The 27,409-nt window shown below is 35.9% G+C and overlaps 1 protein-coding gene across 7 annotated transcripts in view; it reads right to left on the reverse strand.

Annotated features, from left to right (window-relative positions):
* R3HDM1 (R3H domain containing 1) overlaps positions 1 to 8,314 on the reverse strand; it is a 59,330-nt gene extending 51,016 nt beyond the window's left edge. For all 7 annotated transcript variants that reach the window (XM_014072312.2, XM_014072309.2, XM_014072306.2 and 4 more), the window contains exons 1-2: positions 8,177 to 8,314; positions 6,168 to 6,378 (exon numbers count right to left, since the gene is read on the reverse strand). In XM_014072312.2, the coding sequence (XP_013927787.2) occupies positions 6,168 to 6,338 (171 nt within the window). In that variant the 5' untranslated portion in view covers positions 6,339 to 6,378; positions 8,177 to 8,314. The remainder of the gene's footprint in view (positions 1 to 6,167; positions 6,379 to 8,176) is intronic.
* Between the last annotated feature and the right edge of the window lie 19,095 nt (positions 8,315 to 27,409).

Consider the following 27,409-nt stretch of genomic DNA (forward strand, 5'->3'; position numbering starts at 1 on the left):
AAAACACCTATGCCAAAAAACTTAGCTGAAAACAAAACTTTTTTTTTTACAGAAGACATGAAAATTATTACAGGAAATCAAGCCAAATACGTTCTCGATCTATGATTATTGGAGCAAACAAAAGCCCCAGTCTCTCTCTCTCTAGGCAGGAGAAGGTGAATGATTGAATTCAGATTGCACTAACCATGTTTCGCACGTCTGGTTTCCTAGCCTGGTCTCCGTATTTCACAATTGCTTTAATGGGCAGCTTTCCTCTGCATTGTTTTTTTTTAAAATGTGGCTTATTGAATAAACCACAAATCCCTGGGTCACCACAGTTTACAGAGCATAAACATAGTTTACAAACAACTATTTTAAATCATAGTCATAGTGTGGCTTAAGTTGAATGTATAAATCAGGCCAGTGATCTGCTACAATGGTCATGTTCCTACTGACTAAATCTCTCCCATTACAAGCAGATGAATTTAGCAGTCTCATCGTACTGGTTCCATTTTCAATATTCTTTTGAGCATTCAAACGAGCAAAGTAGCCTGGAGAGACTACAAAAAATCATTTACTCCCTGGGGCAGATCATATCAATTAGATATTATATAAAAAGCTGAAAATACAAAAATGGTTATTTGATATCCTTCGCGTTAGAGAGGGACTGCAGAATGCAATATAATGCTACTTCCAAATCAATGCAAGTTTTTAAAAAAAAACATGTAAAAGCACCAGTATCAATCTAGCAAATTCTGAAAAAAAAGAGAAAGATTCATTAGCTCAGGGAACCAAACTCCCTTCAGGAATTCATGCAGGCATCGATATCACACAAAAACATCAACTTGGATACAAAAGGAAAAATTCTGCTGCAACACCAGACATCATTGATGAGGATAAGAAATTTTTTAAAAAACATTAACACTTAGACATTTAGAAAGAAGATCTGTGCCCAGAAGTGGCAGACAGTGTTATGAGTTCAGTAGACTTTTAGGGTTATTTATAATTTATTATTTTTTGAATGAAAGAAAAGTTAAGACTGCAGGCTGAATCACTTCTTCTGGAGCCCATTCGACTCACAGAAATGAGGTTTCCATAGTTTTCTAGAACTAATCTCACAGCTTCTTAATAAGACAAAGCCAATTTCAGGTTTCACCCTTGCTTTTATAAGGCAGTGTTTTTCCATCTTAGCTGCTTTCAGATATGCATATTCAGCACCCAGAGTTCTCAGAAGTGTCCATTTGGATTTCAGAAGTCCTCATCGGGAATGGATCTCATCAAGATACCATCAAAATAGCCATTTAAGTCATGGGGTTGCCTCACCAGAATGATATAGTCAATCACTTGAACACAACACTGTATATCTAGTTCACAATTACTGCAGGAATCAGAATCAAGGTTTCAAAATCAATCCTAAAACTTGCTTTTACTCTGTGTACTTGTTTCCTGGGGAAAGACAGTTTTTACTCATCAAGACAGCAAATAATGCAGCTCCGAAGATAATGGCTCAAAGCAATAACCACTGTCAAAAAATAAATGGAATCAATGAAAATGCATCTTGCCTGACACCGTAGTGCCCATCAGTTATCACAAACTTAAGTGGTCCCTTTTGCCTATAGTTCTGTTAAAAAAACATTCAGTGTTGACATCATTAAGGAGAAAAATAACTCTATTCCTAAGAATCTTACACATAATGTACCTGCCTCTATGCCCAAAGCAACAAAGGGAACACATTACAGTCACTGTATAAATTATATAAGGAATAGATAGCCTTTTGAAGGAGGAATTAATTTTTTCACTTTGCAAATGATTTTCCCTATCAAATAGGGAATTTTCTATCAACAGAAAACTGAAAAGCAAGAACAATTGCTTCTTTCAGAGCACTTCATATCTCAAGTGAAAGTTACCTCTGAAATAGAGTTTTCCCTAACAAGAATGCTCTATTGTCACATTAGTTAAAAATAGGATTGGGCAAAATAAATATCCAAGTGCCACAGCAATAGAGGTGAAAGGACCAAATAAGATAATCACTTTTCACATTGCTTGCCCTGTACTCATGTCAGAGGCACTGAGGTATTTTCGGATTGAAAGGATTAGCCGGTGACATCACTGTTGCCCAGAGGAGACCCAGTTGTGGGGCTTCTTTCATGTCCCCAGCAGGAGCTGGAACGAAGGGACGGGAGTTTAACCCTGCCCCACAGCAGAACTCAGGTCTCGAACATGGGCTTGCTAACTCCATCTCAAAATCCTAACCACGCAAGCCACCCTTGCTCCCACCTTTCACATTAGAAATACCCCGGGCAAGGCATATTTGTTTCTTTATGGCAGTGGTTTCAACATAATCGTTACAAGGCAAATTTATAACTTAATGGTATTTATTGATAACAGATGCTCCACAGTGCCACAAGGCCTTTCTGATTCCAACACTGAAGCTTCTCAAATATAGGCAGTCTTCTCTGAACATTTATTGTTTGTTTGTTTATTTAGGAATACTTGGGGAAATTGTGTTATAGCCCACCCTAAATAATTTATAAATAATTAAGCTATATTCAACTGTCTTATATGCCAAGTTATACAGTACAATATAGGTACCGCTATTATTATCTCAAGTTAAAAAAAATATTGAAATATTTAAAATCATGAAATAATGTAGAATTCAAACTCATAACTTCTAAAGAAACATATCAAGAGGGATCAAAGAAGACTGCCAATGTTGACTTTATATCATTTAATAATAAGATAGCAGGTGTACATTCTTAGTATTTCCTAGTGTATCTAATGTCAGATAGAAATACAGCATAATTCTATTTATTCAGAAGTCATCTCATAGCTTTAGACGGGATTTTCTTTTTAATAACTATCTCAGGCATGGCACGCATAGTAAGAAACTTTTAAAAAAATGACCTGATTATGTACCAATGTGAATCTAAAGCACCAGTAAAACAGTTTAAGCTAATAAATTTAACTTCTGGAAAAAACAGCTGAATTGATTTATGAAAGATATTATGGACTATTGATAGATGAAGGCATCAAAAATGATGTTGCCTTGGTGACCAACATCTCTATTTTGTTCTCATGCTGAGCTGCAGAGATAATCAAAATCTCTGAAGCAGAAGCTTTGAACTTTTATTAAATTTTATAGGGAGAGAATGGGACAAAATATGAATATAACTGCACTAAAGAAACACTGGAAGCAATTTTAAACTCAGCAATAAATCAGAAACAAGACTATACCACAGCGGTCCCCAACCTTTGAGGCTTGGCAGCCCAGTTGGGGAGGGGGAAGGGGGAACTGGACTGTACGAGCAACAGGTCAAAGTGCATGCACAGCTCGACTTGCACAAGTAGCAGACTGGCATGCATGCACATGCATACATAGCTCAACTGCAAGTTGAACTGTGCATGCACATTGGCCCACTGCTTATGGGAGTCAAGCTGTGCGGTGCATATGTGCAAGCCTGCTGCTTGAGTTGAGTTGCAGCCTGTTGCTCATGTGGCCTGGTTGCAAATAGGCCACGGTCTAGTAGTGGGTAGCAGCCTGGGGGGTTGGGACTCCTGCTATACCAAATACGTGAGTCTTGCTTTGCACCAGTTAATATCAAGGAAAGTTGACACTGTTATAGCTGATCCCTAAGATCAGTAGTCCAGAGATGGGTTGCTCCTGGTTCAGCCCGGATTGGGCGAACCGGTAGCAGTGGTGGCAGGGGTTCCATCCACCTGCCCAGATGTTTCAGCACATGAGCATCGCATGCTCAGGGGAGCGCGCCCGAACTGGTAGTAGAAAAATTGGCAACCCACCACTGCAGTAGTCCATTATAGCCAAATACCTGGACACTAACACAATATAATATTGTACTTTGAAAAACTTTGACTACAATTAGCATTGTCCAAACATTTAGACAAATAGGGTGACCTAGTAAATACTTTGTATTATATTTTTACTGCATAAATTACCCATGGCTCTTGTAACTAAGATGTATTTGCAAAGATATATTTTAAAATATTTCAAGCGAACAACTTAGAAAGACACAGACAACTATGCTATATATATTTACCTAAGAGAAAGCCCTATTGAACAAAGTGGGGACTATGTCTTAACAGATATCCTTGCTTATCAATGGTAATTGGGACAAGAATTTCCATTGCTAAACAATGCAGTCTATAAAGTGGGTGGGTGCTGTGGCATGAATGCAGGTATATGCAGGGCGGGGGGACGACGACATGCTACAGTATGTGTGAGGATGGGTGCTGCAAGATAGTGAGCTGATGCCCACCTGGAGCTGAACTTGTCCTGTTGTCTGAGGGGTCCTTGGGGGAAAAAGCAGTGAGAATGAGAGCAATTTATCAGGGCAATTTGTGACTTCCTGCCAGCTTCCCCATTGACTTTGCTTGTGGATAGCTGGCAGGGAAGATTGCAAATGGTGATCATGAAATAGAGGGAAACCATAACTATTTTAACTGCTGGGCTGTCGTTCCAATTGCAATTGTGTGACCTAAAGTCCATTTGTAAATTTGCCTTATTCAGCACCCTTATCACTTTGAATTGTCGTTCAATGAGTCATCAAAACCCAAGAACTACCTGTATTTTGTCTTGCTCTGTTTCTATCTACATCGATACTATACTTTCAGAAATAAGCAATTTGCTCTGCTTCTTGCATTTCTAATTCACTATCATGACTGGAAATGATTTCTTATAAACAGAGGATAGTTTGTAGTTTAACTGCTATTGAGCAATAGAACAGCAGAACTTGAGTTTTGCCATTTACATTCTGAGAATCTCATTCTTCAGAAAAAGGTAGGTGGCAATTCGTCAACATAAAATAAAAAGTTATTTTCCAAAGATAAATATTATGCTTACTGAAATGGCATGTAACAAAAGGCTCTTCAGGAATTAAATAAAAGAAAAATAGGGAAGAGGGAAGAGTAGTATTCACTGACTTTCTTGTTTACAAAGGACAGTTGGAAAGAAGGTGAAGTCTCTTCTTAATTGTACCGGAATATGGAAAAGATCAAAAATTAGAGGAGATTCTCCTAATCAACTTTATCTTCTAGTTGATTTACCACAGGAGTTTCCAAACTTGGCAACTTTAAGACTTGTGGACTTCAACTCTCAGAATTCCTCAGATAAGCATGGTGGCTGAGGATTTCTTGGAGTTGGAGTCCACAAGTCTTAAAGTTGCCAAGTTTGGAGATCCCTGGCCTACCACAAAGGAAAGAAATCTCAATATTTTTTCTAAAACCAATGAAGAATTCCAGAAAACTTAAGGAGGTTAAGGACAAAAATATATGTTTGACTAAGCAAACATGTAAAGCACTATCCTGTTTTCCCCAAAATAAGACCTCCCCGGATAATAAGTCCAATTGGGCTTTTGAGCGCATGTGCTAAATAAGCCCTCCCCAAAAATTAAGCCCTCCTCGGAAATATTGCAACACAGCAGCAGCCATCAGGTGACCATGCTCGCCACCTCCTGCATCTCAAACATAATAAGACCTCCCTGAAAATAAGGCCAAGCGCTTATTTTGGGGGTCAAAAGAAAATAAGGCGCTGTCTTATTTTCGGGGAAACACGGTATTATATAGAAAAGCAAAAAGTAAAAAAGGTCACAATCAAAGCAATCAAAACTAGCCATTCAGGGATTTAGGAACAATTCTCTTTGGATTACTCACTCAAAATTCTTTTATTAAAGAAATGCTGAAACTAATAAAATCAAACTGCTTTGGTTAGAAATAGCAACTGAAGTAGAAAGCTTAAATTCAACTGAAATTAACTTGTTTTTATTTTTGTTTTAAAAAACATCTATTTCATATTTGAAGTGAACATTGATCAATTCAGCATGTTTTGGACCTCTAATATTATATTAATATGATTCATCAATACAAACATATACTGCTACCAATTCTTTCCGTTCTGAAAAATGTACACCCATATTTTCAGACCTACTTAAAAAATTTAAAAAGTACAATAATAAGAAAAGTGTAGATTAAAGCAAAGGAGCAAACAAAAGAGAATCACAGTTCGTGCATTTTAAGAACACCAGCAAAAATGACACAAATATAATTAAGAGACACAATGATTTAAAGATTTTTATCCTGCCTTTTGTTCACAATGGCCTACATTGTTTTACCTCCTTCCATTCAATATACACCACACCAGGATGAAAAAATAGGATGGGAGACATTTCTCTTACCTGTACATCATTTTTATTATCGGTACATTTTTCAACTTTTTCTGCTTGAATTTGCTCTTGACTTTCCGATCTTACGAAGTGTTCTACTGCAGTATTGTCTTTTATTTCAGCTTCTGAACATTTCATTGTATCACCTTCCTCCTTTACTCTAATCGTATCAGTCATCCTCATTAGAAAAGGTTATTTTAAAAATCTAAAGGAAATATGGAGCCTGAAAAAAGAGAAGGAAAAGGAAGAGGAAAAGGAAGAATTCGGGTACCATCATTAGTATCTGTATTAGCTCATTTCAGTAATACATGAAAAGATCAGTTTCTAAAGGCTGCTTAAAAAGATTTAGCCATGAATTCAGAATTGTTCACTTTATTAACAATCACAAACAATAAAATATTTGCAAGAATCAAAAGTGACATTCAAGTCTAGGCAATATTAAACTTAACTGACATTTCAACATGACATTTTGAATTAGACTTAGAAAGTATCATTTCATTAAATACCACCTATATATTATATAAATGAAAACAGAGAATTACGTCCAGACTTGTACATCTGCATATGGAAGGCCAGTATTTCTTCAAATATGCATATATGCTATTCAAACTTCTTTTAACATGTAATCCTTGACTTGCAACTGGTTGTTTAACGACTGTTTGAAATTAAGATGGTCTCGGAATACAGCCCATAAAGCACTTCCAGTAAAACATAGAGCTACCCTTGTGTGGTCACATGATCACCTCTGGGTGATTGGCAAACTGTTCATGTGTACAACCTGCTGCTGTACACCCCGCGATCATGTGATTACCATTTGCCATTTTCTCTGTCTGGGTCCCCAGAAAGTCAATAGGGAAGCCAATACAGAAGGTTGCAATCTGCTGTTCCCTGCCGCGGAGCTGAGATTCTCTCCCAGCAGGCAGTTCTTTGCTGGGAAGGAATCTCAGCTCTGCCTGGAGCTGCGATTCTGCCCCCATTCGCCAGGCAGTTCTTCGAGAACGAAAGGGCTGCCTACCAGGAAGGAATCTCAGACATTGAATAAAGGCTCTCAGCAAGACTATTCGCCAGAAAGAACTCTGTCCCTTCAAAGGACTAAATTTGGGTGACACTGCCCCTATATAAGGGGAGCTGCATGCTTAACAAATTCATTGATAACAATTCTCTTCACTTCACCATCGGGTTCCTCAATTCCTTCAAACCTTTTGCTGTTAAGAGTTCTGTTTGAAAAGCTTTTAGAAAAGATAAAAGTCTTACCCATGTGTCTGATTTCCTGGGGTGGAATAGGACACCAGGATTGTGTTTGTTGAGTGAAGCAGTCACATGCTTGTCTCATTTAACGACTACTTTACTCAACTACTAAGATTCCAGTCATGATTGTGATCATACTTGTATTCAAGTCTTGTTAGAAGGCTTTAAAAGCTTTCCAAATCCTCATTTGAAGGAATACTTGTAGATGAACATACCAACAAGTATCATTGGTTCCATCCAATGCAGCAACCCTAAACTCAATAATTCAGCATGTAGAGTGTGATTTATGGATCTCTGGCCCTTAACTATGAATTTGCAAATTAAAGTAGATCACAAATAATTGTTTTTGTTAAAAATAATTTTGAGGGAAAAATAGTGAAGATACAAAGGTCTAAAGTGCCAACTTTCAAAGCAAAGTGGAATCATCACTGTTCTCACGGCAAAAATTATAAACTTTGGGATTTGGCTGTCCTGCTAAGTTGTTATATGTATATCAAGTAGTATCTATGTCATGGTAATACCTTGACAAACAGTACTACAGATTTCACAAAGATAAATCATTATTTATTGCTAAAATATCAAACTATTTGTTGGTTATACATTTACATTTTAAAAGCCCTGCAGGCTGCGGTTTTAAACATAATTACTAGAAAAAAGAGTTCAGAAATGCACTGAAACCTTTGGGAAGATGGTTTCAGATCTGCATTGTAAACAGCCTTCCTCCTTCTATAATAGGAAGGCCACACAAGCAATTAAAACTCATTACTACTTGCCTGGTGTATCCTGTAGATATGTGATTGTGGTCCCCCACGAAAATAAAATAAAATAATCCAAGGATCTTTTTCACAGTCGTCAACCAAGATGTCAGTTGTAATGATCCATCTGGAATCTGAAAGGTGTCCCATGTCCTTATTACTATTGGAGACCCCTGGGCTGTATTATACTGTTTGGCATCAGCAATACCATTCCTTTTAGATACCTAAAAAATGTTTAAAAATCAACAGCTGATTTTTTTGTGTGAAAAAATAAACATTTTAACTATTTTTTCATACCTATTCAAAAATTCCTACTTGAAGTTGTATGATTGCCAGAACTTTGCTACAGCAGTCCTTAATATATAACTTGAAGTTAATTTTAAATATCATTAATACAGAAAATTGGGCTGGAAGGAGTAAGTGAATTAACTTTCAAATATTGTTCTTATTGTTGAGATTCAGAGTCTGTGATATAACCCAATGATAATGGTATTCTTCAAAACGTGTGTTGCATGTTTCAATTTAAATAAGATATTTTAAGAAAGGGCTTACAAATGCTACTTCCTTCATTCTTCACTTCCACATTATTAAGTGTAAACCAAAAGACTGAATTAGTAAGACACAGGGCTTGAAGATGATTTGAGACTTTAAAAAAAAACCAAGGTAAAAAAGCAGTTCTAATCTAAATGCAAAATATTAGATTTCACTTCACTACCTATATGGACCAAATGGAGCTGATCTAATGAATTTGAATATAAATGTTAATCATCGGGGTGGGGGGGAGTACAAGACTTCCATAAGCATTTCAAGACTACATTCTGGAAATTGGCCAAAATCCTAAACTTTTAAAACTATACAAGAAAAAAAATCCACAACAGTATAAAAAAGAAAAGAAAAATGCTACTGTGGAATTTTCTTATGATCCATGAAAAGATCACTTACTGTCTCTTCCCTTTCAAGCAGTCATACCTATTAGAAATCATAAAACCTATTTTATTTTGTGGGGATTAAGAAGATGAGAATAATCTTATGATATACCATCTATGTTAGGAAAAACATGTATATATTCCTTTAGCAGAAAAAAATTCAACTATGCAAGGTAAATTTTTACAATTAATTAAATGGGCATAAACAGTTGACTGAAAGTCCTATAAATTCAACTGCTGTGCAGATAATAAAAAGAAAATGATTACAAGTAACTAATACAATTTGCTGATTAAAGAAGATGTACGAGATAACCAGGATGAGACTGAAGGAAGAGTCAAGGGTATCATCAGTTTGGCGTCCCTTTGTGCTCACAAGAGATCTAAGTCCATCCCCCCCTTGAATTCCGTGCATTCTTCCACTGCCAATTTGTTTTGACCGTTAGCAGTTCAGATTCTTGTAGAGACACAGTTAGAGTACAATAAACCTGTATATTAATTTAAACCGCCTTGACTCCTGACTTCCTGCACGTGATAGTAAGTTTTAAGTTGATGGATTCTATGAATACTCTTAAACAGATTTAAAATATACTGAATAAAAAACATGACAAAAATAAGGAAAATATCTACTTGACAGCATGAGGATCCCAATTATTTATAGATGAAATTGTCTACAGGAAAATAACTCTTTAATGTCTCAAAACTGTTCAATTTTATTTCTTCTCTCCTTTAAAATATCACATTGATTTCTTCCAATTTGCTGTAAATGCAACTGAAATCCAGAAGCCATCATTTATCTTGAGAAAAACAATGACATCTCTAACTGCTCAAAAGCTAATTTACTCTATTCAAACCTACAAAATTAGATTACTTTATAGTCTCTCTCTCTCTCACACACACACACAGACACACCAGTGTGTGTGTGTGTGTGTGTGTGTAGATATATAGACATAGATATATGGCAATTGATTTTTTTTCCAACATGGGAAATGTCTATAGAGTATAATTTCTGTATCAAACTACCTCTCACAAAAAGGCATTATGTGCTACCAGTACTATCAAAGAGCAAGGCTGCCCATTGGATTTGTCCATTTTACTAAGAATTTAAGTGAATTGGATTAAAAATTCAATTGATTCTGTTAGATCACGTTTCATGGGTAATCATAAAGACTACTTATAAAAGTGAACTAATGTTGGGGAACTTTAATCTAATTTGGATCAAACATTACACTTAGGCTAGCTAAAACTAGGATGTTTTCTATTGTGCTATCAGTCTGTAGTTTTGTTCTAAATTACAGGTCCATGTCATATTTTTCCTTTAAAAAATATTATAATTATTACATTTTTACACTGAAAGCATTTCTTGGGTTACAACCATTCATTCAGCAACTATTCAAAGTTAAATTGGGTATGGTAGAGTGAATGATGACTTAGGATGGGTCCTTGAAGTTCCATATATAACAGCATCCCTGCAATCATCGGATTGTGAGCCAGGGGCTCTGCTTCCAATTGTGATGTCACAATGAGCCATAGTCAAATGATAACAATTTCTGATGCTGCCAACTTCCCACAAGCAAATTCAATGGGGAAACCAGCAGGAGATCAGAAGTCGTGATCGAATAAGGTTCTCACTTAACAATGACAACAGGACTGTGGGAATTGTTGTTGCTAGGCATCAGGGTTATGTGACCTAATGCTTTATGACTGGATTGCTTTCTTATCAATGTAGTTTCTAATATCGACTGCTATCGTAACCCAAGGACTGCCTGCATGGCTTGTTTAGATTTCTGTCAATACATTCAGGCCCAGAAAAATGCAATTCTTTGTATATATAAATCAAGGCAGTTGGATTGCAGTTTTGTACATTTGGATTTCAAACTTACCCAGCAATTAAAAGTATTGTATCTTATAAAAATATTATGGCATGTAGATGATAGCTTTCATTTGGTCAATAACATGCTAGCTTTCATTTGCAGTGCTATAGCATAATGTAAAGAAAACTCAATATAAGGAAAGGAAACATTTTCAGGTGCCGAACAAGAAATAAAAGATTAGAAGTATTCCATACAGCAGAGGGCAGTAAAACTCTTTAATGTCTTAAATCATTCAGGTTGAGACTTGCTAATCAGAACAGTAAAAAAACCCTCAAATAATTATAAACCCCAAACTATAAATCATTACATAAACCATCAAAATATTTATTCAGGTCCTATTTCTTCCTAACAGGATAGGGTTACTTACTATGTTATATATAACTGTATACAAAGACAGAATTAAAATTGCAAGAATAAAATGCATTTCTCTTAACAGAGATCAATTTATTTTTAAATAAATGGGAAAGATGGAAGGCTTTGGCCATATACAACTGAACAAACTTCATTTTTTAAAAATGTAACAGTACTGTAAACAATGACATATCACAATGAAGGAAAAGGAAGTAGCTGAAATTCTATAAAATTAGAACTATTGTCCACGTCCTCTTATAAGGAAGGTATGCTCATGTGAAAAGCTATACAAGCCTAGCCAATATTTTGTTGACATAACATTTTGTGACATTTATAATAGAATCAACAAAAATGACACTCTTCAGCTTTTCTTCCTTCTCAGTTATCTCTCTAATATACAAGAAGCATTCATTTTTCAATGGCTAAAGAATTCTGCAATATTATTTTTCACATATTTTTCCTTCGCTAATCTATTTCATAACAGAAAGCAAAATGCTTTCTGTTGCATAATTTTTTCCAGAAATTTCCTCTTAATTTTTAGCAAAATGGCTAAGAAAGTCATAATGACTATTATTTTTTAGTTTAGTAGACAGCACTCTCATCTTCAGTATAGAAGGCAACTCGGTATTCAAACACCTGTCTTTGTGTCCTTTTTTAGAATTTAAGTCATAGGTTTATATGCTTTTAAAAAAAGATATTACTTTAGCAAAAATAGGCCAAGGCGACATTATATACACATGCATTTTAGCTGCTTCAAAATTCAAGAATAATGAACAGAAGGTCTTGGGAAGCCTTGGGCTACTACTCAATGCCTAATTATTACTTTTCCCCAAAGGATGCAAGTAAGCTGGTGAGGGACTCCAAACCTTGCCTCTAATAAGGGAGGCAACATTTGGGGCACCACAACATACCTGGATGTTGAAGGCCAAGCTGTGAATGCTGTCAGAAAATGGTTGCAATGTAATGACTTGCCAATTCACAAAATGGCTTACACAGGTAGTCCTCGGCTTACCACAATCAAGCACATTTCTAGTGTTAAGCGAGGCAAGGGTTAAGTGAATTTGCCTCACTTTATGACCTTTCTTGCCATGGTTGTTAAGTGATTCACTGCAGTTGTTAAATTACAGGTAGTCTTCGAAATTATGACAATTGAGCCCCAAATTTGTTGTTAAATGAAACATTTGTTAAGTGGGTTTTGCCCCAATTTACAATCTTTCTTGCCACAGTTGTAAGTGAATGCAGTTGTTAAGTTAATAACACAGTTGTTAAGTGAAACTGGCTTCTGCATTGACTTTGCTTGTCAGACAGTCACAAAAGGTGATCACATGACCCCAGGACACAGCAACCGTCATAAATATGAGTCAGTTGCCAAGCATCTGAATTTTGATCACCTGACTGCAGGGATACCGCAAAGGATATAACTGTGAAAAGGGGTTTGAAGTCACTTTTTTCCAGTGCTGTTGCGACATCAAACGTTCACTAAGTAAGCTGTTATCAGTCAAGGACTACCTGTATTTCTAGCAGGCCAATCGTCAGACATCCATTTGTAAGAAATAAAAGTAAGGCTGTTGTATCCTGCCTTTCCCTATGGTTGCCCAGAATGCTTTCCCACATCCCAACTCATCTTTACACCCAGAAGACACTTTCATGAAATAAAAGGAATGGGATTCATGGGGTTAAAATGTATAAAACGAAAAGCACCACTGAGAAATATGAGCACCTGCCACATTAAAAACCAGCCCTGGCAAACAGCTCTGCATGCTGAACAAAACCAGCATCTTAATTTTGAATGCAGATTTTAGCTTATGGAAGGAATGTCCCTCGCAATGAGAGTCTGAGCCCGTGAGGAGCTATTCAGATGGCTGTTTCTTGCTTGTCTGACATTTAGGCTGCTCACAACTATTGGACAGAATACAAAACCTCTCCTGAGCACCTTAAAACCTGATTTTGATGGAGAAAGCAGTCTTTCCAATAATTAATGACCCATTCCTTAGGTGCATTTTAAAAAAAGAAGAAGAAACCAGATCTCACATAATGCTTAGGAGGGTGAAAAACTGTTGATTTCAGTGCAAGTACTATTTTCAATTTGATAATTGGAGTTAGAGAAATTGTATTTCACAGCGCCAGAAGGAACTGTGTGTGAGTCATAATGCAAAGAAACATACTGCACTATTGTTATCCCTGTTCTAAAATGCAGCAGAAGCTGAATACATTACACTGGGAACATTAAACCGTCTAGACGCATTAGCCAAAAAGCACACCAGCTTCTTTCAATATGCCCCTCAGATTAAGTAAAATGGTGCACGGCACAGAATGTGCAAGAAAATATTTGGAAGGTTTTCTTCTTTTCTGGATCCTAATATTATCCTCTCTCTGGGAGTGGGAAAAGTTGATGGAATGTTTAGAAACATAAAAATTCTATTTCTATATTTTTATTCCACTCGACTCCATTCTATAGGTAGTCCTTGATTATGACAATAATTGAGCCCCAAATTTCTGTTGTTAAGTGAGACATTTGTTAAATGAGTTTTGACCCATTTTATGACCTTTGTCAGAATGTTGCAAAAGGTGATCACAGAGATACATCAATGATTATGTGAACCAGTTGCCAAGCATCTGAATTTTGATCATATGATCATGGAAATGCTGCAAAAGTCATAACTGTGAAAAACGGTCATAAATTACTTTTTACAGTGGCATTATAAGTTTCAATAGTCACTAAATGAACTATTGTAAATTGAGCACTAATTCTATTTTATATTCCATGTTCCATGTTCATATCCCATTCCATTCTATTCAGCAGTAGCACTAATTTGGGGCTTTGGGTCCTTTAGCTTTGATTAGTTCAACTGGTATTTCTTATATTCTGTCACTGCTTCATTTCTATTTCTAATCTGGAAAAACATGACAGCAAAGAAAATGTGACAGTATCAAACGTAATATCAGCTTGTTTAGGAGAATGTTGGCCAGATTTTTTTTTAAAATTTAGTGCAGTATGAAGATATAGTCATGATGGATGGCAAAAAAAAAAAAAGAATGATAGCTTAGCCATTGTTGTCAGAATCAAGACACAATGACTTATTCAACAAACCACGGCTAAAGCAAATTGCGACAGCACGATAAATAAACTCTGATAAATGAGGATGGGAATAAATCATGTTACTTTCCTTCAAAAGTAAAAAAAAACTGTAACACACTTGTAATATGTTATCTCCGATTCAGTTCTCATTTTCTTGTCCAGGTGGTCTTAACTACTTAGGTGTACAGCTCAAAACCTAGTCAATACAATTTTACAGTTTACAGTATCATCGTTTCTGTTTTACTTTGTTGTTTCATGAGAATATCATGCAAAGCGTTAGGGTATCACTTTATAATGCCTCGGTAAGACCATACTTGGGATACCGCATCCAGTTTGGTCGCGGCAATATAAAAAAGATGTTGAGACTCTAAAAAGAGTGCAGAGAACAGAAAAAAGCAATGAAGATGACTGGAGCCTAAAACATAAAAAGAATGATTGTAGAAAATGGGTATGTCTAGTTTAATGAAAAAAAGGACTAGGGGTGACATGATAGCAGTGTTTCAATATCTAAGGGGCTGCCACAAGGATGAGGAGGCCAACCTATTCTCCAAAGCACCTAAAGGCAGGAGAAGAAGGAAGGGATGGAAATTAATCAAGGAGAGAATAAAACTAAGGAGAAATTTCCTAACAGTGAGAACAATTAATCAGTGGAACGACTTGCCTCTAAAAGCTGTGCCCCAACACTGGAGGTTTTTAAGAAGAGATTAGACAACCATTTGTCAGAAATGATATAGGTTTTCCTGTTTGAGCAGGGGGTTGGACTAGAAGACCTCCAAGTTCCCTTCCAACTCTGTTAATCTATTATTCTGAAGGGTAAATAGGAGAAGTTAAGAATATTAGGGATGTTCACCACCTTGAGTTATTTATAAAAATAATAGAGGCAGGATTTTAAAAATCTTTTTTTTAAAGCCTGCAATTATATTTAGGCAAGTTTCAGCATCCAGTTTAACTAATTTATAAAGCAACGTCTTGTCCTTTAGTAAAAACAATGCTCTAATGTTCCTTACAATTTGATTGGTAGGATGTTAATGCCATTAAAGCCCACCTATTCCCTAATTAGCTGAAAAGCTTAGGTAAGAGTTTGTTTGCCATTCTCTCATATGCCTTACCACACTCCAAAGCTGTAACCATGGAAACTAGAACAGGAAAATGCTAAAATCGAATTATTCATTGCACTATAAATAACGTTTTCTAGAAAAAGCAGAAAGGAACATTTGTACTTTAGCACTTTTTCCTTCCTTTCATATACTCAACTTGCAATTATTCTCTGTAACAAACCTTCACGCTATAGTTTACTGTTAGTTTGGAAGAGAAACACAGCTAAGCAAACAAGTTATTAGTTTTTAGTATTATTAACGAACATAACTAGAGTAGCTGATATTTTTTTAAAAAAATCCACACCATTTATAGGCTATTTAAGGACCTATATGCTTCTTAATTGCATAGAATATTGATGCTGAGCAGGAAAACATGAAGGAAGCTGGAAAGCAGGCAAGAGAGAATTAGACTGTGAAATATTTAACAGCTTATTCTGGGATTTAAAATTGGGAGGATGCAAGCCAAAAAATTAAGCAATAAAATTCTTCTGCCCAAGCTCCACACACCAAGATGGTTCATGAGATGGTTTTCCTTTCTACCCATTCTTGAATTGTCTCACTTCTAGTCTATATTGATCAAAAGCCTTCTAACATGAAGGAAAGAGCAAAGAAAGCTTTCTAGGCTGGGAAATCGAAATTCCTCCAATTGCTATTGAAGTGCTGTTCCCAGTAAGTCCAGATGGCTATACTGGAACTAGAGCTGAGTAACATCTGATTTCCAACTCGGTTCTAAGCTTCCATTAGAGCAAGGGAAGGCAAGGAAGAGGGGAAGTATGCGTCTCCTCAGCCCTCCATCCATGTAAAGACTAAACACATCCATAAGATTCTGTTTTGCAGCTAACTGAAATGGTGAAACAAAAATGTGACTTCTTAAGCCAGGAAAGTATTGTGTCTGTTTTGAAGAAAATGGAGCAAGGGCTGCTTTTGCCTGGTGATGCCCTCTTTAAAAGCACAGACCCAGCAGAAAATACAGCAGATCTGTAATACTCTTTAAAATGGTTAGTTGAAAGCCAGTCAAGATATTAAAATTACAAAGGGAACAAAAAATCCTCCAAATGTCATTTAACCATAGTCATCCAAGTAAAGAGATTTCCTGGAACAACAATAGCTACACCAAATATCTTAAGATTCTAACTAGGACAAACACTTTACAATACGGAGAAGAAAGGAAGAGGTAATCACAAAGAGGTAATCATGCATAGCTTTTCCGTATTACTTTATTCTAAGCCACGTTGATCTTGCTATTCTATAGCATTGTACCTAGTTTTAATATGTTCTAAGCACAATACCATGCGTTTCTGAACTGGCTACTGTAAATATTCTTTTCAGAATGTAACATAAACAGTATTTACTGTAACATTTAAAGATCAGTTATATTGTACTTTTAAATATCATATGTCACAATGATACTTGGATAGGAGGCACCAGAAAGACAGGAGACACAGGACTGGGGGACAGACTGAGAAGTACTGCAGAAAAAAAAATCCTGGAATAGCGCAATGGCCATTCACTACCCTGTGTTTCAAAAATGAAAGTTCATGAAGAAATACATGAAATCATTTGGAACTGAGCTTGACTACAAACATGCATTGTATCCATCTGTCACAAGCTTCTAGAAATATGAGCATTCGCTGAACTGAGCAGGTCAGTCAATCCATCATTGAATATTGGGACTAAGAAGTCTTTCGCCCTTTAATGGATGAAGTGTGTTAATTTTAATATCAAAGTAAAAATATCACAAGCTATTCACAAGCTGGTTTCATGTCCCTGATGTTTTTTCCCCCTCTATCACCACAGTAATTGCCACTTCCATATTCCCAAATGTTTCCCAAATGCTTGTCTACTGATGAGCAAGGATAGGATCTCACTCTATTTATATTTATCACAGCATTTCACATTTCTAGCAGTTTCTTCTTAATCTTGCTTTTCTAAAAGAGTATTATGAACTTTTGTTCATGTACTGACAGTATTCCAGTTAGTAATTAAATTATATTCCTATATTTAATATCTATTTGTAGTGGTACATCCCTTTGCAATTCCCGCAGTCCTATTTGTAAAGCAACATGCTTATTCAGCTTTATAAACTGTCTAATGGAGCTCAACAAGAGGAACTTAATTCTTGCAAAGCAATTTCACTGAACACCTTCTGATCCTACTGATTTAAATGAGAAAATCGAAAACTGCTTAAAAGTGTAATTGGTGCCTAGTATGTAGTGTTTTTCTATGACTTGATGCCTCTGCAAAAAGAAATAGAGGGTAACAATTTGTCCTTCACTAGGATGCCAATCTCTAGGAAACTTCAAAAGATAGGAGATATTTCAATTATGATGGGTCCTTGGTGCTCTCCGAGCTTGGTTGTTTTATTGAGGACGTTTCATTACCCAAACTAGGCAACACCATCCGTGCTAGCCAATTATATTATATTTCAATTATTTGGGAAAAATGGTTCAAGAGGAAGAGAGCTCAATTTATCAGGGGGCAATTACTGGATTCTGTCCTTTCCTACTTAAATTTGCCTTCTCAAATTAGAACACTTGGATTTTTCTTGAATTATTTATCAGATTAGACTAGAATCCCAAGCAATTTTTAAAAAAAATCTTGATTTCATATTGCTTGTATTAAGTATAGTAACAAACAATAATAAAGGATAAAACCAAAGGTCTCCAAATCCTCCGGGTCTCCAAATCCCGGTGTAATTCAGTCACCAGAGCAATATTGATTGATCAAATTTCTCTTCTCCCTCCCCTGCAGCCTTCATAAATCTACTTGGTGGGGGATGGAGGAGCTACAGGAGTGAATATTAGCAGCAGGTGCAGGGACAAGAGGAGAGATGAGAGGAAGGGAAATTCCTGTTCTACAAGCAGACACCCATTTGCATATATCAAAACACCAAATAAATTATCATTTTCTATAATATCGTGATAGCTAACTTCATCAACCAACAGAACAAGTAAAGCAATTCGTTTAAGAAAGATTACAGTAATCACTAATGCTAATGTTCAGATATAAAGGGAAGAGAAAAGCATGAAGCTTTAGCAGCTGAATTTCTTATCAATGCTGCTTTCATTTGTATATCACTATGACAATATATTACAACACTGTACATGAATTCATACTTTTTCAATAAAAGTATTCATATTGATATGATGTACATGATCTATTATTGAAATTTATTGGGATCTCCTCCTGTACTGACTTCCATTATCAATTTTGATACAAAATATGTCCCTTCCACAAACTAGTATGCATTTAAATCAGGTATTATCAAAATCCAAAATCAAACTATAAAATGTTAAGGCAAAGAAAACATGGGCTATCAAACAGGGAGCAATGTAATTCATTTTTCTAGTACATAACACAATGCTACCCACATTAGTTCAATTGCTACATCGACATTTAATTATTTATGACCAACAAAACATCATTTTCAATGAGAAAAATGGATACTTTTTATGAACTTGCACAAACCAATATTATTTAAAGAGGTGTTCTCTGTTTAGTTCTGGGTACCAACCTCTCAGAATTGATCACCATCTCAAATAGAGGTTGTGCACATGTATTTTAAAAATTACAAGATACATTTTTCAACATATTTTAAAGTCTGGTTTTAATTAAAAATCCTATTATCTGTTATGGATCACTAGCTAATAAATCTATAGCAGTGGTTAAAAATTAAAAAGGAAATATTTAGATCTTAAACCATTTAAGCATATCACAATACTAATGAGTTTGGACTAGGTAAAACACACAAGATTAAGTGTGCTTACCGGTTGCACTGAAATGGATAGGAACATTTGGAACAAGACATCAAGTTCTATTTCTCTGAAGTTTTAAAATAATACGTTAATAAATCACAAACATGTTATTTATTTTATTAGAACCAACTGTATTAGTTACATAGCACTGGACCTATTACAAATGGACCACTGCATAATTTTATCTGGCAAAATATCTCAAGCCCTGCAAATAAAATATATTTCTTTCCCCCATGTATCTTATTTATATTGCTGTGTTTTCTAAGATAGCATTTTTATTAGGTAAAAACTGAAAACCAAAAAATATATTTTGCAAAAATCACTATTTATTTCCCATCTCCCCCCTCAAACCCCACCCCATGGGCTGCTTTTGCAGCACTATCACAAAATATATTATTTGTCGATTCTTTTCATGCTTTTTTTTCTGGAAATAGTTCCTATTGTTCTCAGTAAATATTATTTCTGAACAGACATATAAAGCAATCAGCTGTTAATTGCTTTACGGCTACAAAGCACATTAAAATGAGATTTTTCCCCAACAACATATAAGCTTTTGGGGAAATGCCTTGAGATCTTTTGTAAAACTAAGACATTTCTGTCCCAGTTTTGTATTTTCAAAAAGAACCTTAAAAAATCTCTGCCTCTATTGAGGCACAGCATATTCCTGACAATTTATCTATTTATATAATTATATATTACAAATATATAAAACCTATACATTTCCCAACAATGTAATCTTCCTTACATTCTCAGTGTAACTGAATATCTATTTGCAGAAATAAATAAAGCATGCAGATAAACATATAGATTTTTTTCTAGAAAGGTTTAAAGAAGAAATTTGCCGAAAAACAAAGAACTCTATAAATAGAGCCAAGTTTGCTCCATTTTTTTTTAAACCAGATATTTCAGAAATTGCATACCTTCATCATACTGGCATGTAGTGTGGTAAAGTTGCTGAGGATACAGTTTCCATCATTTGGCTTCTCTTGAAACTGTGCAGAGCCCCTTAGGGAAAGAGCTCAGCTGCTGCTAAAACCTTACACTGTTCGAGGTTTAGATGTTTAGATATTCGGCAGGTAGCTGCTGAAGGATTTGGCTAAGGTACTGGCTGAAGCCTCAGCCATGATCGAAAATCACAACTGTTATGTTGTGATGTCAGCAACGCCTTCACCCGTCTCTGTAGAGGAACAAGGGGAACTGTCTTGGAAGCTATCTTGAGCTCTTAACAATTCAGCAGCAAGCACTGAAGGGCTGGTAATAGGCAGAAGATGCTGGAAAAATGGTTGTTAAGGTTTCTCTTCTTTTCTTTTTTTAGAGAGGGTAGCGACACTTTGTGAAGACAAGTGAAAATAAAACTGATTAGCTTGAAATATTCCCACAGATGGTATCCAAAAGGACTGACGTTGCTACAAAAGCACAACTTTTTTTGACATCTAATTAAAATGCCACCAACTTTTTTCCCTTATCTGAATCCTTCCTCCATGTTATAATAGTGTAAAAGAAAAGGACTTATAAAACTCTTTTGAGACTGGCTTAATGATGCCCGAGAGCAGTGCCTTGTTTTGCATTTTGACTATTTCAATTATGAAAAAGGGAAGGAATTTCTTCTGCTAGGACTTCTCAGCTTTTCCTAAGACTTTGTTACTATAATAGGACATAGGCTTCTGAAACTTGATGACTAGAAATTTAGAATGTTCCAATACTATAACATTCTTCTCCTCTCTTCTCCCCTCTCCACCCCTTCCCTTCCCTCCTCACACTTCTTTCTCCTGCCTTAAAAACATATGGATTTTCAGCACTTACTGTTCAGCAGAACCCACCAACAAAGACAGCAGCCTGACAGCAGTCATTTGCAGCATGCTGTCAACTGAACTTTATAAATTTGTCAAAGGAAAAGCCTTGAAAAATATTGTAGCTGGTCTTAAGACTCAAATAATTCGGCATAAGTAATCATCTAATGGCTGCTGCAGAGAAATGGCTGGGGAAAGATTTTATATGATGGTTGCGGTAGTCATGCATATTGTGTGGTGGTTGCAGTAGTCATGCATACTATTTACTGTCTGTCGGAAGTTAAAAATGCACTAGATGCATGTCTTGAGGGGGAAAAACAAGAGCATTTTCTAAGATACATAATCTCAGATTTACTCAAAACATAGATAGTTTTAATGCACTAAAATGGCTTTTGGTCCAATGTGGACAAGCTTTTACAGGAAATGTCAATGAACACGTAAAAGCAGAAATTTTCTAAGAATATGAAAAAACACATATGGTTAAGACACCCCATTCTCAGGTAAGTGGGATCTCTTTCAAGACATTTTCTTTAAGAGGAGACTGGCAGCGACTTGTCTGAAACAGTATAGGATCTCCTGCTCAAGCAGGGGGGTTAGACTAGAAGACCTCCAAGGTCCCTTCCAACTCTGTTATTCCATGCTATTCTATGACATAAGCAGTTGAATAGCCAGAATTAACACTCTCGCTTTTTCTTACCAATTTAAATCAAAGTCTGTTCCTATATGCAAGCTAATCTGGCCCTCCCTCAATTCTACTGGAAAAATTGGTATAGTGGTTAAGATGCTGGCCTAGAAACCAGGAGCTATACTGTCTTTAGGCATCCAAGCCATGTGGGTGACTTTGGGCCAGCCATACTCTCTCAGTCTGACCTACCTGGCTGTTGTGGGGAAAATTGGAGGAGGAAGGAGTATTAGTATATTTGTCATCCTGAGCTGTATATGAAAAAATGGGATAAAAATGTAAAAAAAAATACAGTTCTACCTTTTGACTGACAAAAAACACAATAAAGTTTAAAAAGTGTGTATATATGTGTGTATACACACACATACCCAGACATTCTTTTTTTACTATAGGTTTTTTTGTGCATCAAAAAGTTGAATTGTAAATATATTTTTTTAGATTTTTATCCCACTTTTATCCCACACTATACACACACACACTTGCTAATGAGCACATATTTGACCTGCAAATAAAAGATTGTCCACCTTTTAACTTGCCCCATGTAGAAGTTCTGAAGCAAACAGAAATAAATTACTTAAGAGATGGAAGGCAAGGAGATAGCTAACGACGCCTTAAATGAGAAATATGTAAGTGGAATATATTTCTTTGTTCTTACTTATTGGTTTTATACAACTTTTCCCATTGATCAGTGAAATGGACATTATTAATGGACTAGATTCCAGCCATACCCCTACAGAGTGATCTATAGCAGGGTTTCCCAGCCTTAGCAAATCCAGGGGGAATGGACTTAAAATTCCCAGAATTTTCAGCAAAGGTCAATACATAAAGAGTTGTTGGGAATATTACTGAATCTGCACAACTACATCATCAAAGGCAGGATTGTCTAGATATTCTGTGAAAGGGGCCTTCTGGGATAAAAGTATTTGGAGGTTGATACATCAACTCAATGTAGCAAAGTTGTGAGCGCTCACTTCTATCCCTGCACATCTAGATCTAAGGTTCTCTGCTTGAGTTTGTTCTTGGCTCATTCTCCTTTTTCAGTATTTTTTGGTCTATGGGAAAACACAAATGAAATGCTACCAATTTATTAGTTATTATAATCCAAGATTTAAAAATGACCATAGAAATAAAATATTCCCCAGGGAACATATACATGACAGTTCCAATAAAATTAAGAATCAGTTAATGTGAAATCCATATTAAAGGTATTAATGGTCATGATTTGTAATGTACAGGTACTTTCAGTGAATTTTTAAAAACTATCCTACTTGCCCAGCATAAAAGGCAAAATAATAAAGTTTCAGTAATTCTACTAGATTCCTTTTTTTTTTAAAGTAGAAGTAATTGTCGTGTATTATTCATATAATGTTAAGCCATAAATGTTCAGTATATTTTATTGTTCATTTATTGTTTATATTTTAAGGGGTTCATACATGGGGCTGCCCTTGAAATATATCTAGGAGCTTCAATTGGTTCAAAATGCAGTAGCCCTCATGGTTTTGTGCAGGCCTAGATGTGCACATATGCCATCTATCCTACGGGAGCTGCATTGGTTGCCAATTTGCTTCTGCATCCAATTCAAGGTAGTGGTTGTCCCCTTTAAAGCCCTACATGGCTTGGAACCAGGTTATTAGAAGGTTTGCTTTTTCCTGTCACATGTACCTGGCCCACCAGATTGGGATGGCAGGGAATGCTATGGATTCTCTTTGTTAAGGAGATGCATCAAGTGGGACCCAGAAGAAGAGCCTTCACCATGTTAGTTCTCTTCCTATGGAACATTATCTCCTTGGAGAGAAGATTGACCCCAGTATGACACTCTTCCACAAGGCCTAGTTTTGCTCTAACCTAGAGTGGCTTGGAGCCCATCAAGTGGCTTATTTGATTATTGTCACTGGGGGTGGGTGGGTGGAATGGGGGGGGGGTATTGCTTTTTAGTATTTTTTTATATTGGGTTTTTATCTTTGTAAGTGGCCAGGAGCCATTGAGAGTGAGTTGGACAACCATATTACATTTTCTTAAATAAACATTTTTTTTAAAAAAAAGATATCTTTCCTGGTTTACATACACTACTAACCTTTAATGGGTGGGTTCACTAAGCCAAAACGAAAAGAACCAGCCACATTCTAGCTTTGCTATTTCTAAACAAGGGCAGTCTAGTCTAGGGCAGTAAATGTTAAAGACTGAAATTAATCTCATGCAATGTCTCCAAAATAAAACATTTCCAGCCAATTGTTTGTTTTCCTTTTAGCACTGTAAATTTTTTTTAAGAGGATTCAAATTTCTAAAACAAAATCCATATTCCAGGTTCAAATTTCCCTTAAAATGAGATTTTAACTTCACTCCCACATTCTGTTATACGCTTGTAGTGTAGCTACAGCTCAGACAAATCACAGAGTTAAAATCAGATATTAACCAATTAAATGCTTGCAAGCCTATTGGGGTATAATAATCTTAAAACTTATTAACAAACCAAAATCTGATTTCAGTGGTTCAACCAGCTTATGATACATTTGATGAACTTGTAGGATCTCCGCAGACAAAATGGATGGCTCTTGAAAAAAACATATATGGAGAGTCGAGTCCTGAACTTTCTCCATTTTTTAATATGATATAAGAGATAAAGTTAGCTAATTAAGATGTTCTCTATGAGCATTCTATTTTTAGAGTATAATGCAATGTGCATATTAATAACCGATTCTTCCGACTAAGTTTTTTTCTAATGCTTTTTTGCTCACTTGCCCTTCAGGTGCAGAGTGTTTTTTACACCAGTTTTATGAACCCAGATCAGTTCACAGGATGGAGAGACAGAGAGTGGGAACAAATTCCTTTCAGTTCAGTAACTCAGCAATCTGATTGCTTTTTTCGCATAATTAGTTTTATTAGTAATTTGTGAACGTCAATTTTAAGACATAGATAATATACCTCATGTATTGAGGTCAAAGTTTTAAGAAGAGATCTGATCATTCTTTTGAAGAGAAATTTTCTGCATTTAAAACTATCAGCAACCCACACTATATTTGGAAAGAAAAATGTTACTTTTTTTAGATGATCACCTGGGCAACCAAAGAATTGCCGTCACATCTCTGAAAGATATCCAAACAAGTTCCTCACCAAAGAACAAGATTGGGATTAAAGAAGCATATGTTACTAAGTGGAGTTTACCCAAACCTTTGTGATCATATGATCACCACCACCAAATATTTCTGTTGGATTCTAACAGGAAAGTGACTAGACCCTGGAGTCATCCTGAGCACTATCTACACTGGGTTTGTTTTTGTTTTTTTGCTGGAGACCAGAAGGAAATGTCAGTGTACATTAAAAAAGCCATTAATTGTAGTCACATGACTGTGGGACACCGCAAACAGCAGTAAATGTTGGATTGTTGCTGAGTCCCAAGATTCAATCATGTGACTGGGGGGGGGGAGCCACTGAAGCATTGAATCTAGGTTGTAAGTAGTCCTGGAAAGGTCCCTCGTAACTTTGAATGGCCACTAAGTGACCAGTCGCAAGGCAAGGTCTACCTGTATTGTTTATTATGCTCAAAATGGCAAACAGATGTGTCAACGTTTTTTGTAAAGGAATGATAAACTCAGAAATGATGCCTAGTTTGTGGGTAGTATTCAAGTGCATATCTATCTATATCTATATCTATATATTTATAGTATAAATATATGGTATGTGTATGTATGTGTGTGTGTTTGTGTATGTGTATATATATGTGTGTGTGTGTGTGTGTTGCATTTGTGCTGGTAAATAAATAAAGGGAAATAAATACAACACAAATGTAACAAAAGGCAACAGTAAAATATTGGGCTTTCTGTCTGGATGGTCTCTTGTGACGAGCCGATGGACAGAGAATGGAAGCAGTTAGCTTCCTCCCATAATTGGGGCATACCAGGGGTTGTGACACTAAACAAACAAACAAACAAACATACATACATATATACACACACATACCCACACACACATACATACATGGTATATACACGCGCACCCGCACACACTGAACATGTGCTTGAACATGAACACATTATATTGTCAAAGTCAGACATTTCAGAGAATCTGATAAAAGAGACTGAAAACAGAATGCACTTTTGTGGCCTGAGAATGCATTTGAATGCATTTGGCTTTTGGTGCAAAACATTAGTTTAATTAGACCCAAGATTAATCTACTTGTTTCCTGTGTCCATAAAGTATTTTTTTTGAATAATATGTAGGTATTGGCACAAATCAGCCAGTCATTTTGCCAGTAGATGCCCAAATCATTAGTCTCTTTAAAAATGCACAAATACTATAAGATGAAAATGTTTTTCAGAGTCCCAATCACTTTCACAAAATTCCTACACCAACAGACAATCTAACATAATGGTTTTATTAACAGTTTAAAATAGGATGTGCATGAACATTTTGAAACAAAAAAAAAATCTCTAAAAATATGCACATTATGGCCAAACTCTTTTTACTTCTCAAACTACCATTTATGTAGTTAATTCGTTACCACATTATTTCCATATGCAAGGTGGTGTCTTGAGGATAAATCTTTGAACACAATAGAGCTAAAAAACAGTTTCTGTTGGCCTGCCAGAACTTAATATTAAATCTTGAGGCAGTCTAGTCTACCAATACAGAAAATCAGCTTGAAGAGCATCAAAGAATTTCTAGTTTAAGTTGTAGGAACATTCTCCCTGGAGGATTTTTTTCTATTTTAACATAATTACAGAACTTTTTTCAGCTAGGTTTCTTGTAAATATTTTTTTCCTTTTCTTGTATTTTTGTATATTTACCTGGGTATGTCTTGGGTATGTTTTAACATGTTTAAACTATCACATTATTCTATGTGTTTTATATCTTATTTATTATTTGATTTTTAAAACCTCATTTTTCTAAATAACTCAAGGCAGCTACCATGCAAAATACACATTCCTCCTCTTATTTTCCATATAACAACCCTGTGAATTGTGCTTAGAGGGAGAGAGGGATTGGCCCAAACTCACCCTGTTGGCTTTCATGCCTAATGTGGGACTAGAATTCATTCTATTCTAGTTCTATCCTGGGATCTTAATCGCTACACCAAACTGGCTGTTTATTACTGTAACGTTTATTACTGTAAACACTATGATATTATTATCATTATTATTATCATCATTATCATTATTATTATTAATATGTTAATCTTTGGTGAGATTCACAGCCTTTGGGGCTGGTTGGTAGCTCAACAGCTCGAGTCCTAACCAAGGACCTAGGAAGTATTAAGGTAACATCAGAGGATATAAGCTATTCCAAGTAGGATGGTTTTTTGTAAAATCAGAATGTTCAAGTCTTATAAATTTAAAATTTCCAAATAGTGAGGTAGTCCTTTAGGTATTGCTCCAAGGGCTCCAATTACAATCGGGACAACACACGATTTCTTTTTCCACAGTCGCTCAACTTAAATTTGCAAGTCCCGTTACTTTGTGATTTTTTCTTGCTGTTTATCTCCAATTCGTGCATCTCCAGGTATTGCAATGTCAATGAACCATACTTTTTTCTTTTCAACTATTGTTATGTCAGTTGTGTTGTGGGCCAAGTGTCTGTCAGTCTGAATTCTGAAGTCCCACAAGATCTTGACTTTCTCATTCTCTAAAACCTTCTGAACCCAGCGTCCCCGGCTGGAACGAAACAAACAAGGCCTCTGACCTACGGACCCCCTCAGTCCGCCGG

Source organism: Thamnophis sirtalis, unplaced genomic scaffold (assembly GCF_051295495.1).
Source record: "Thamnophis sirtalis isolate CommonGarterSnake01/CBP01778 unplaced genomic scaffold, rThaSir2_p1.2 scaffold_1, whole genome shotgun sequence".
Lineage (NCBI taxonomy): Eukaryota > Metazoa > Chordata > Lepidosauria > Squamata > Natricidae > Thamnophis > Thamnophis sirtalis.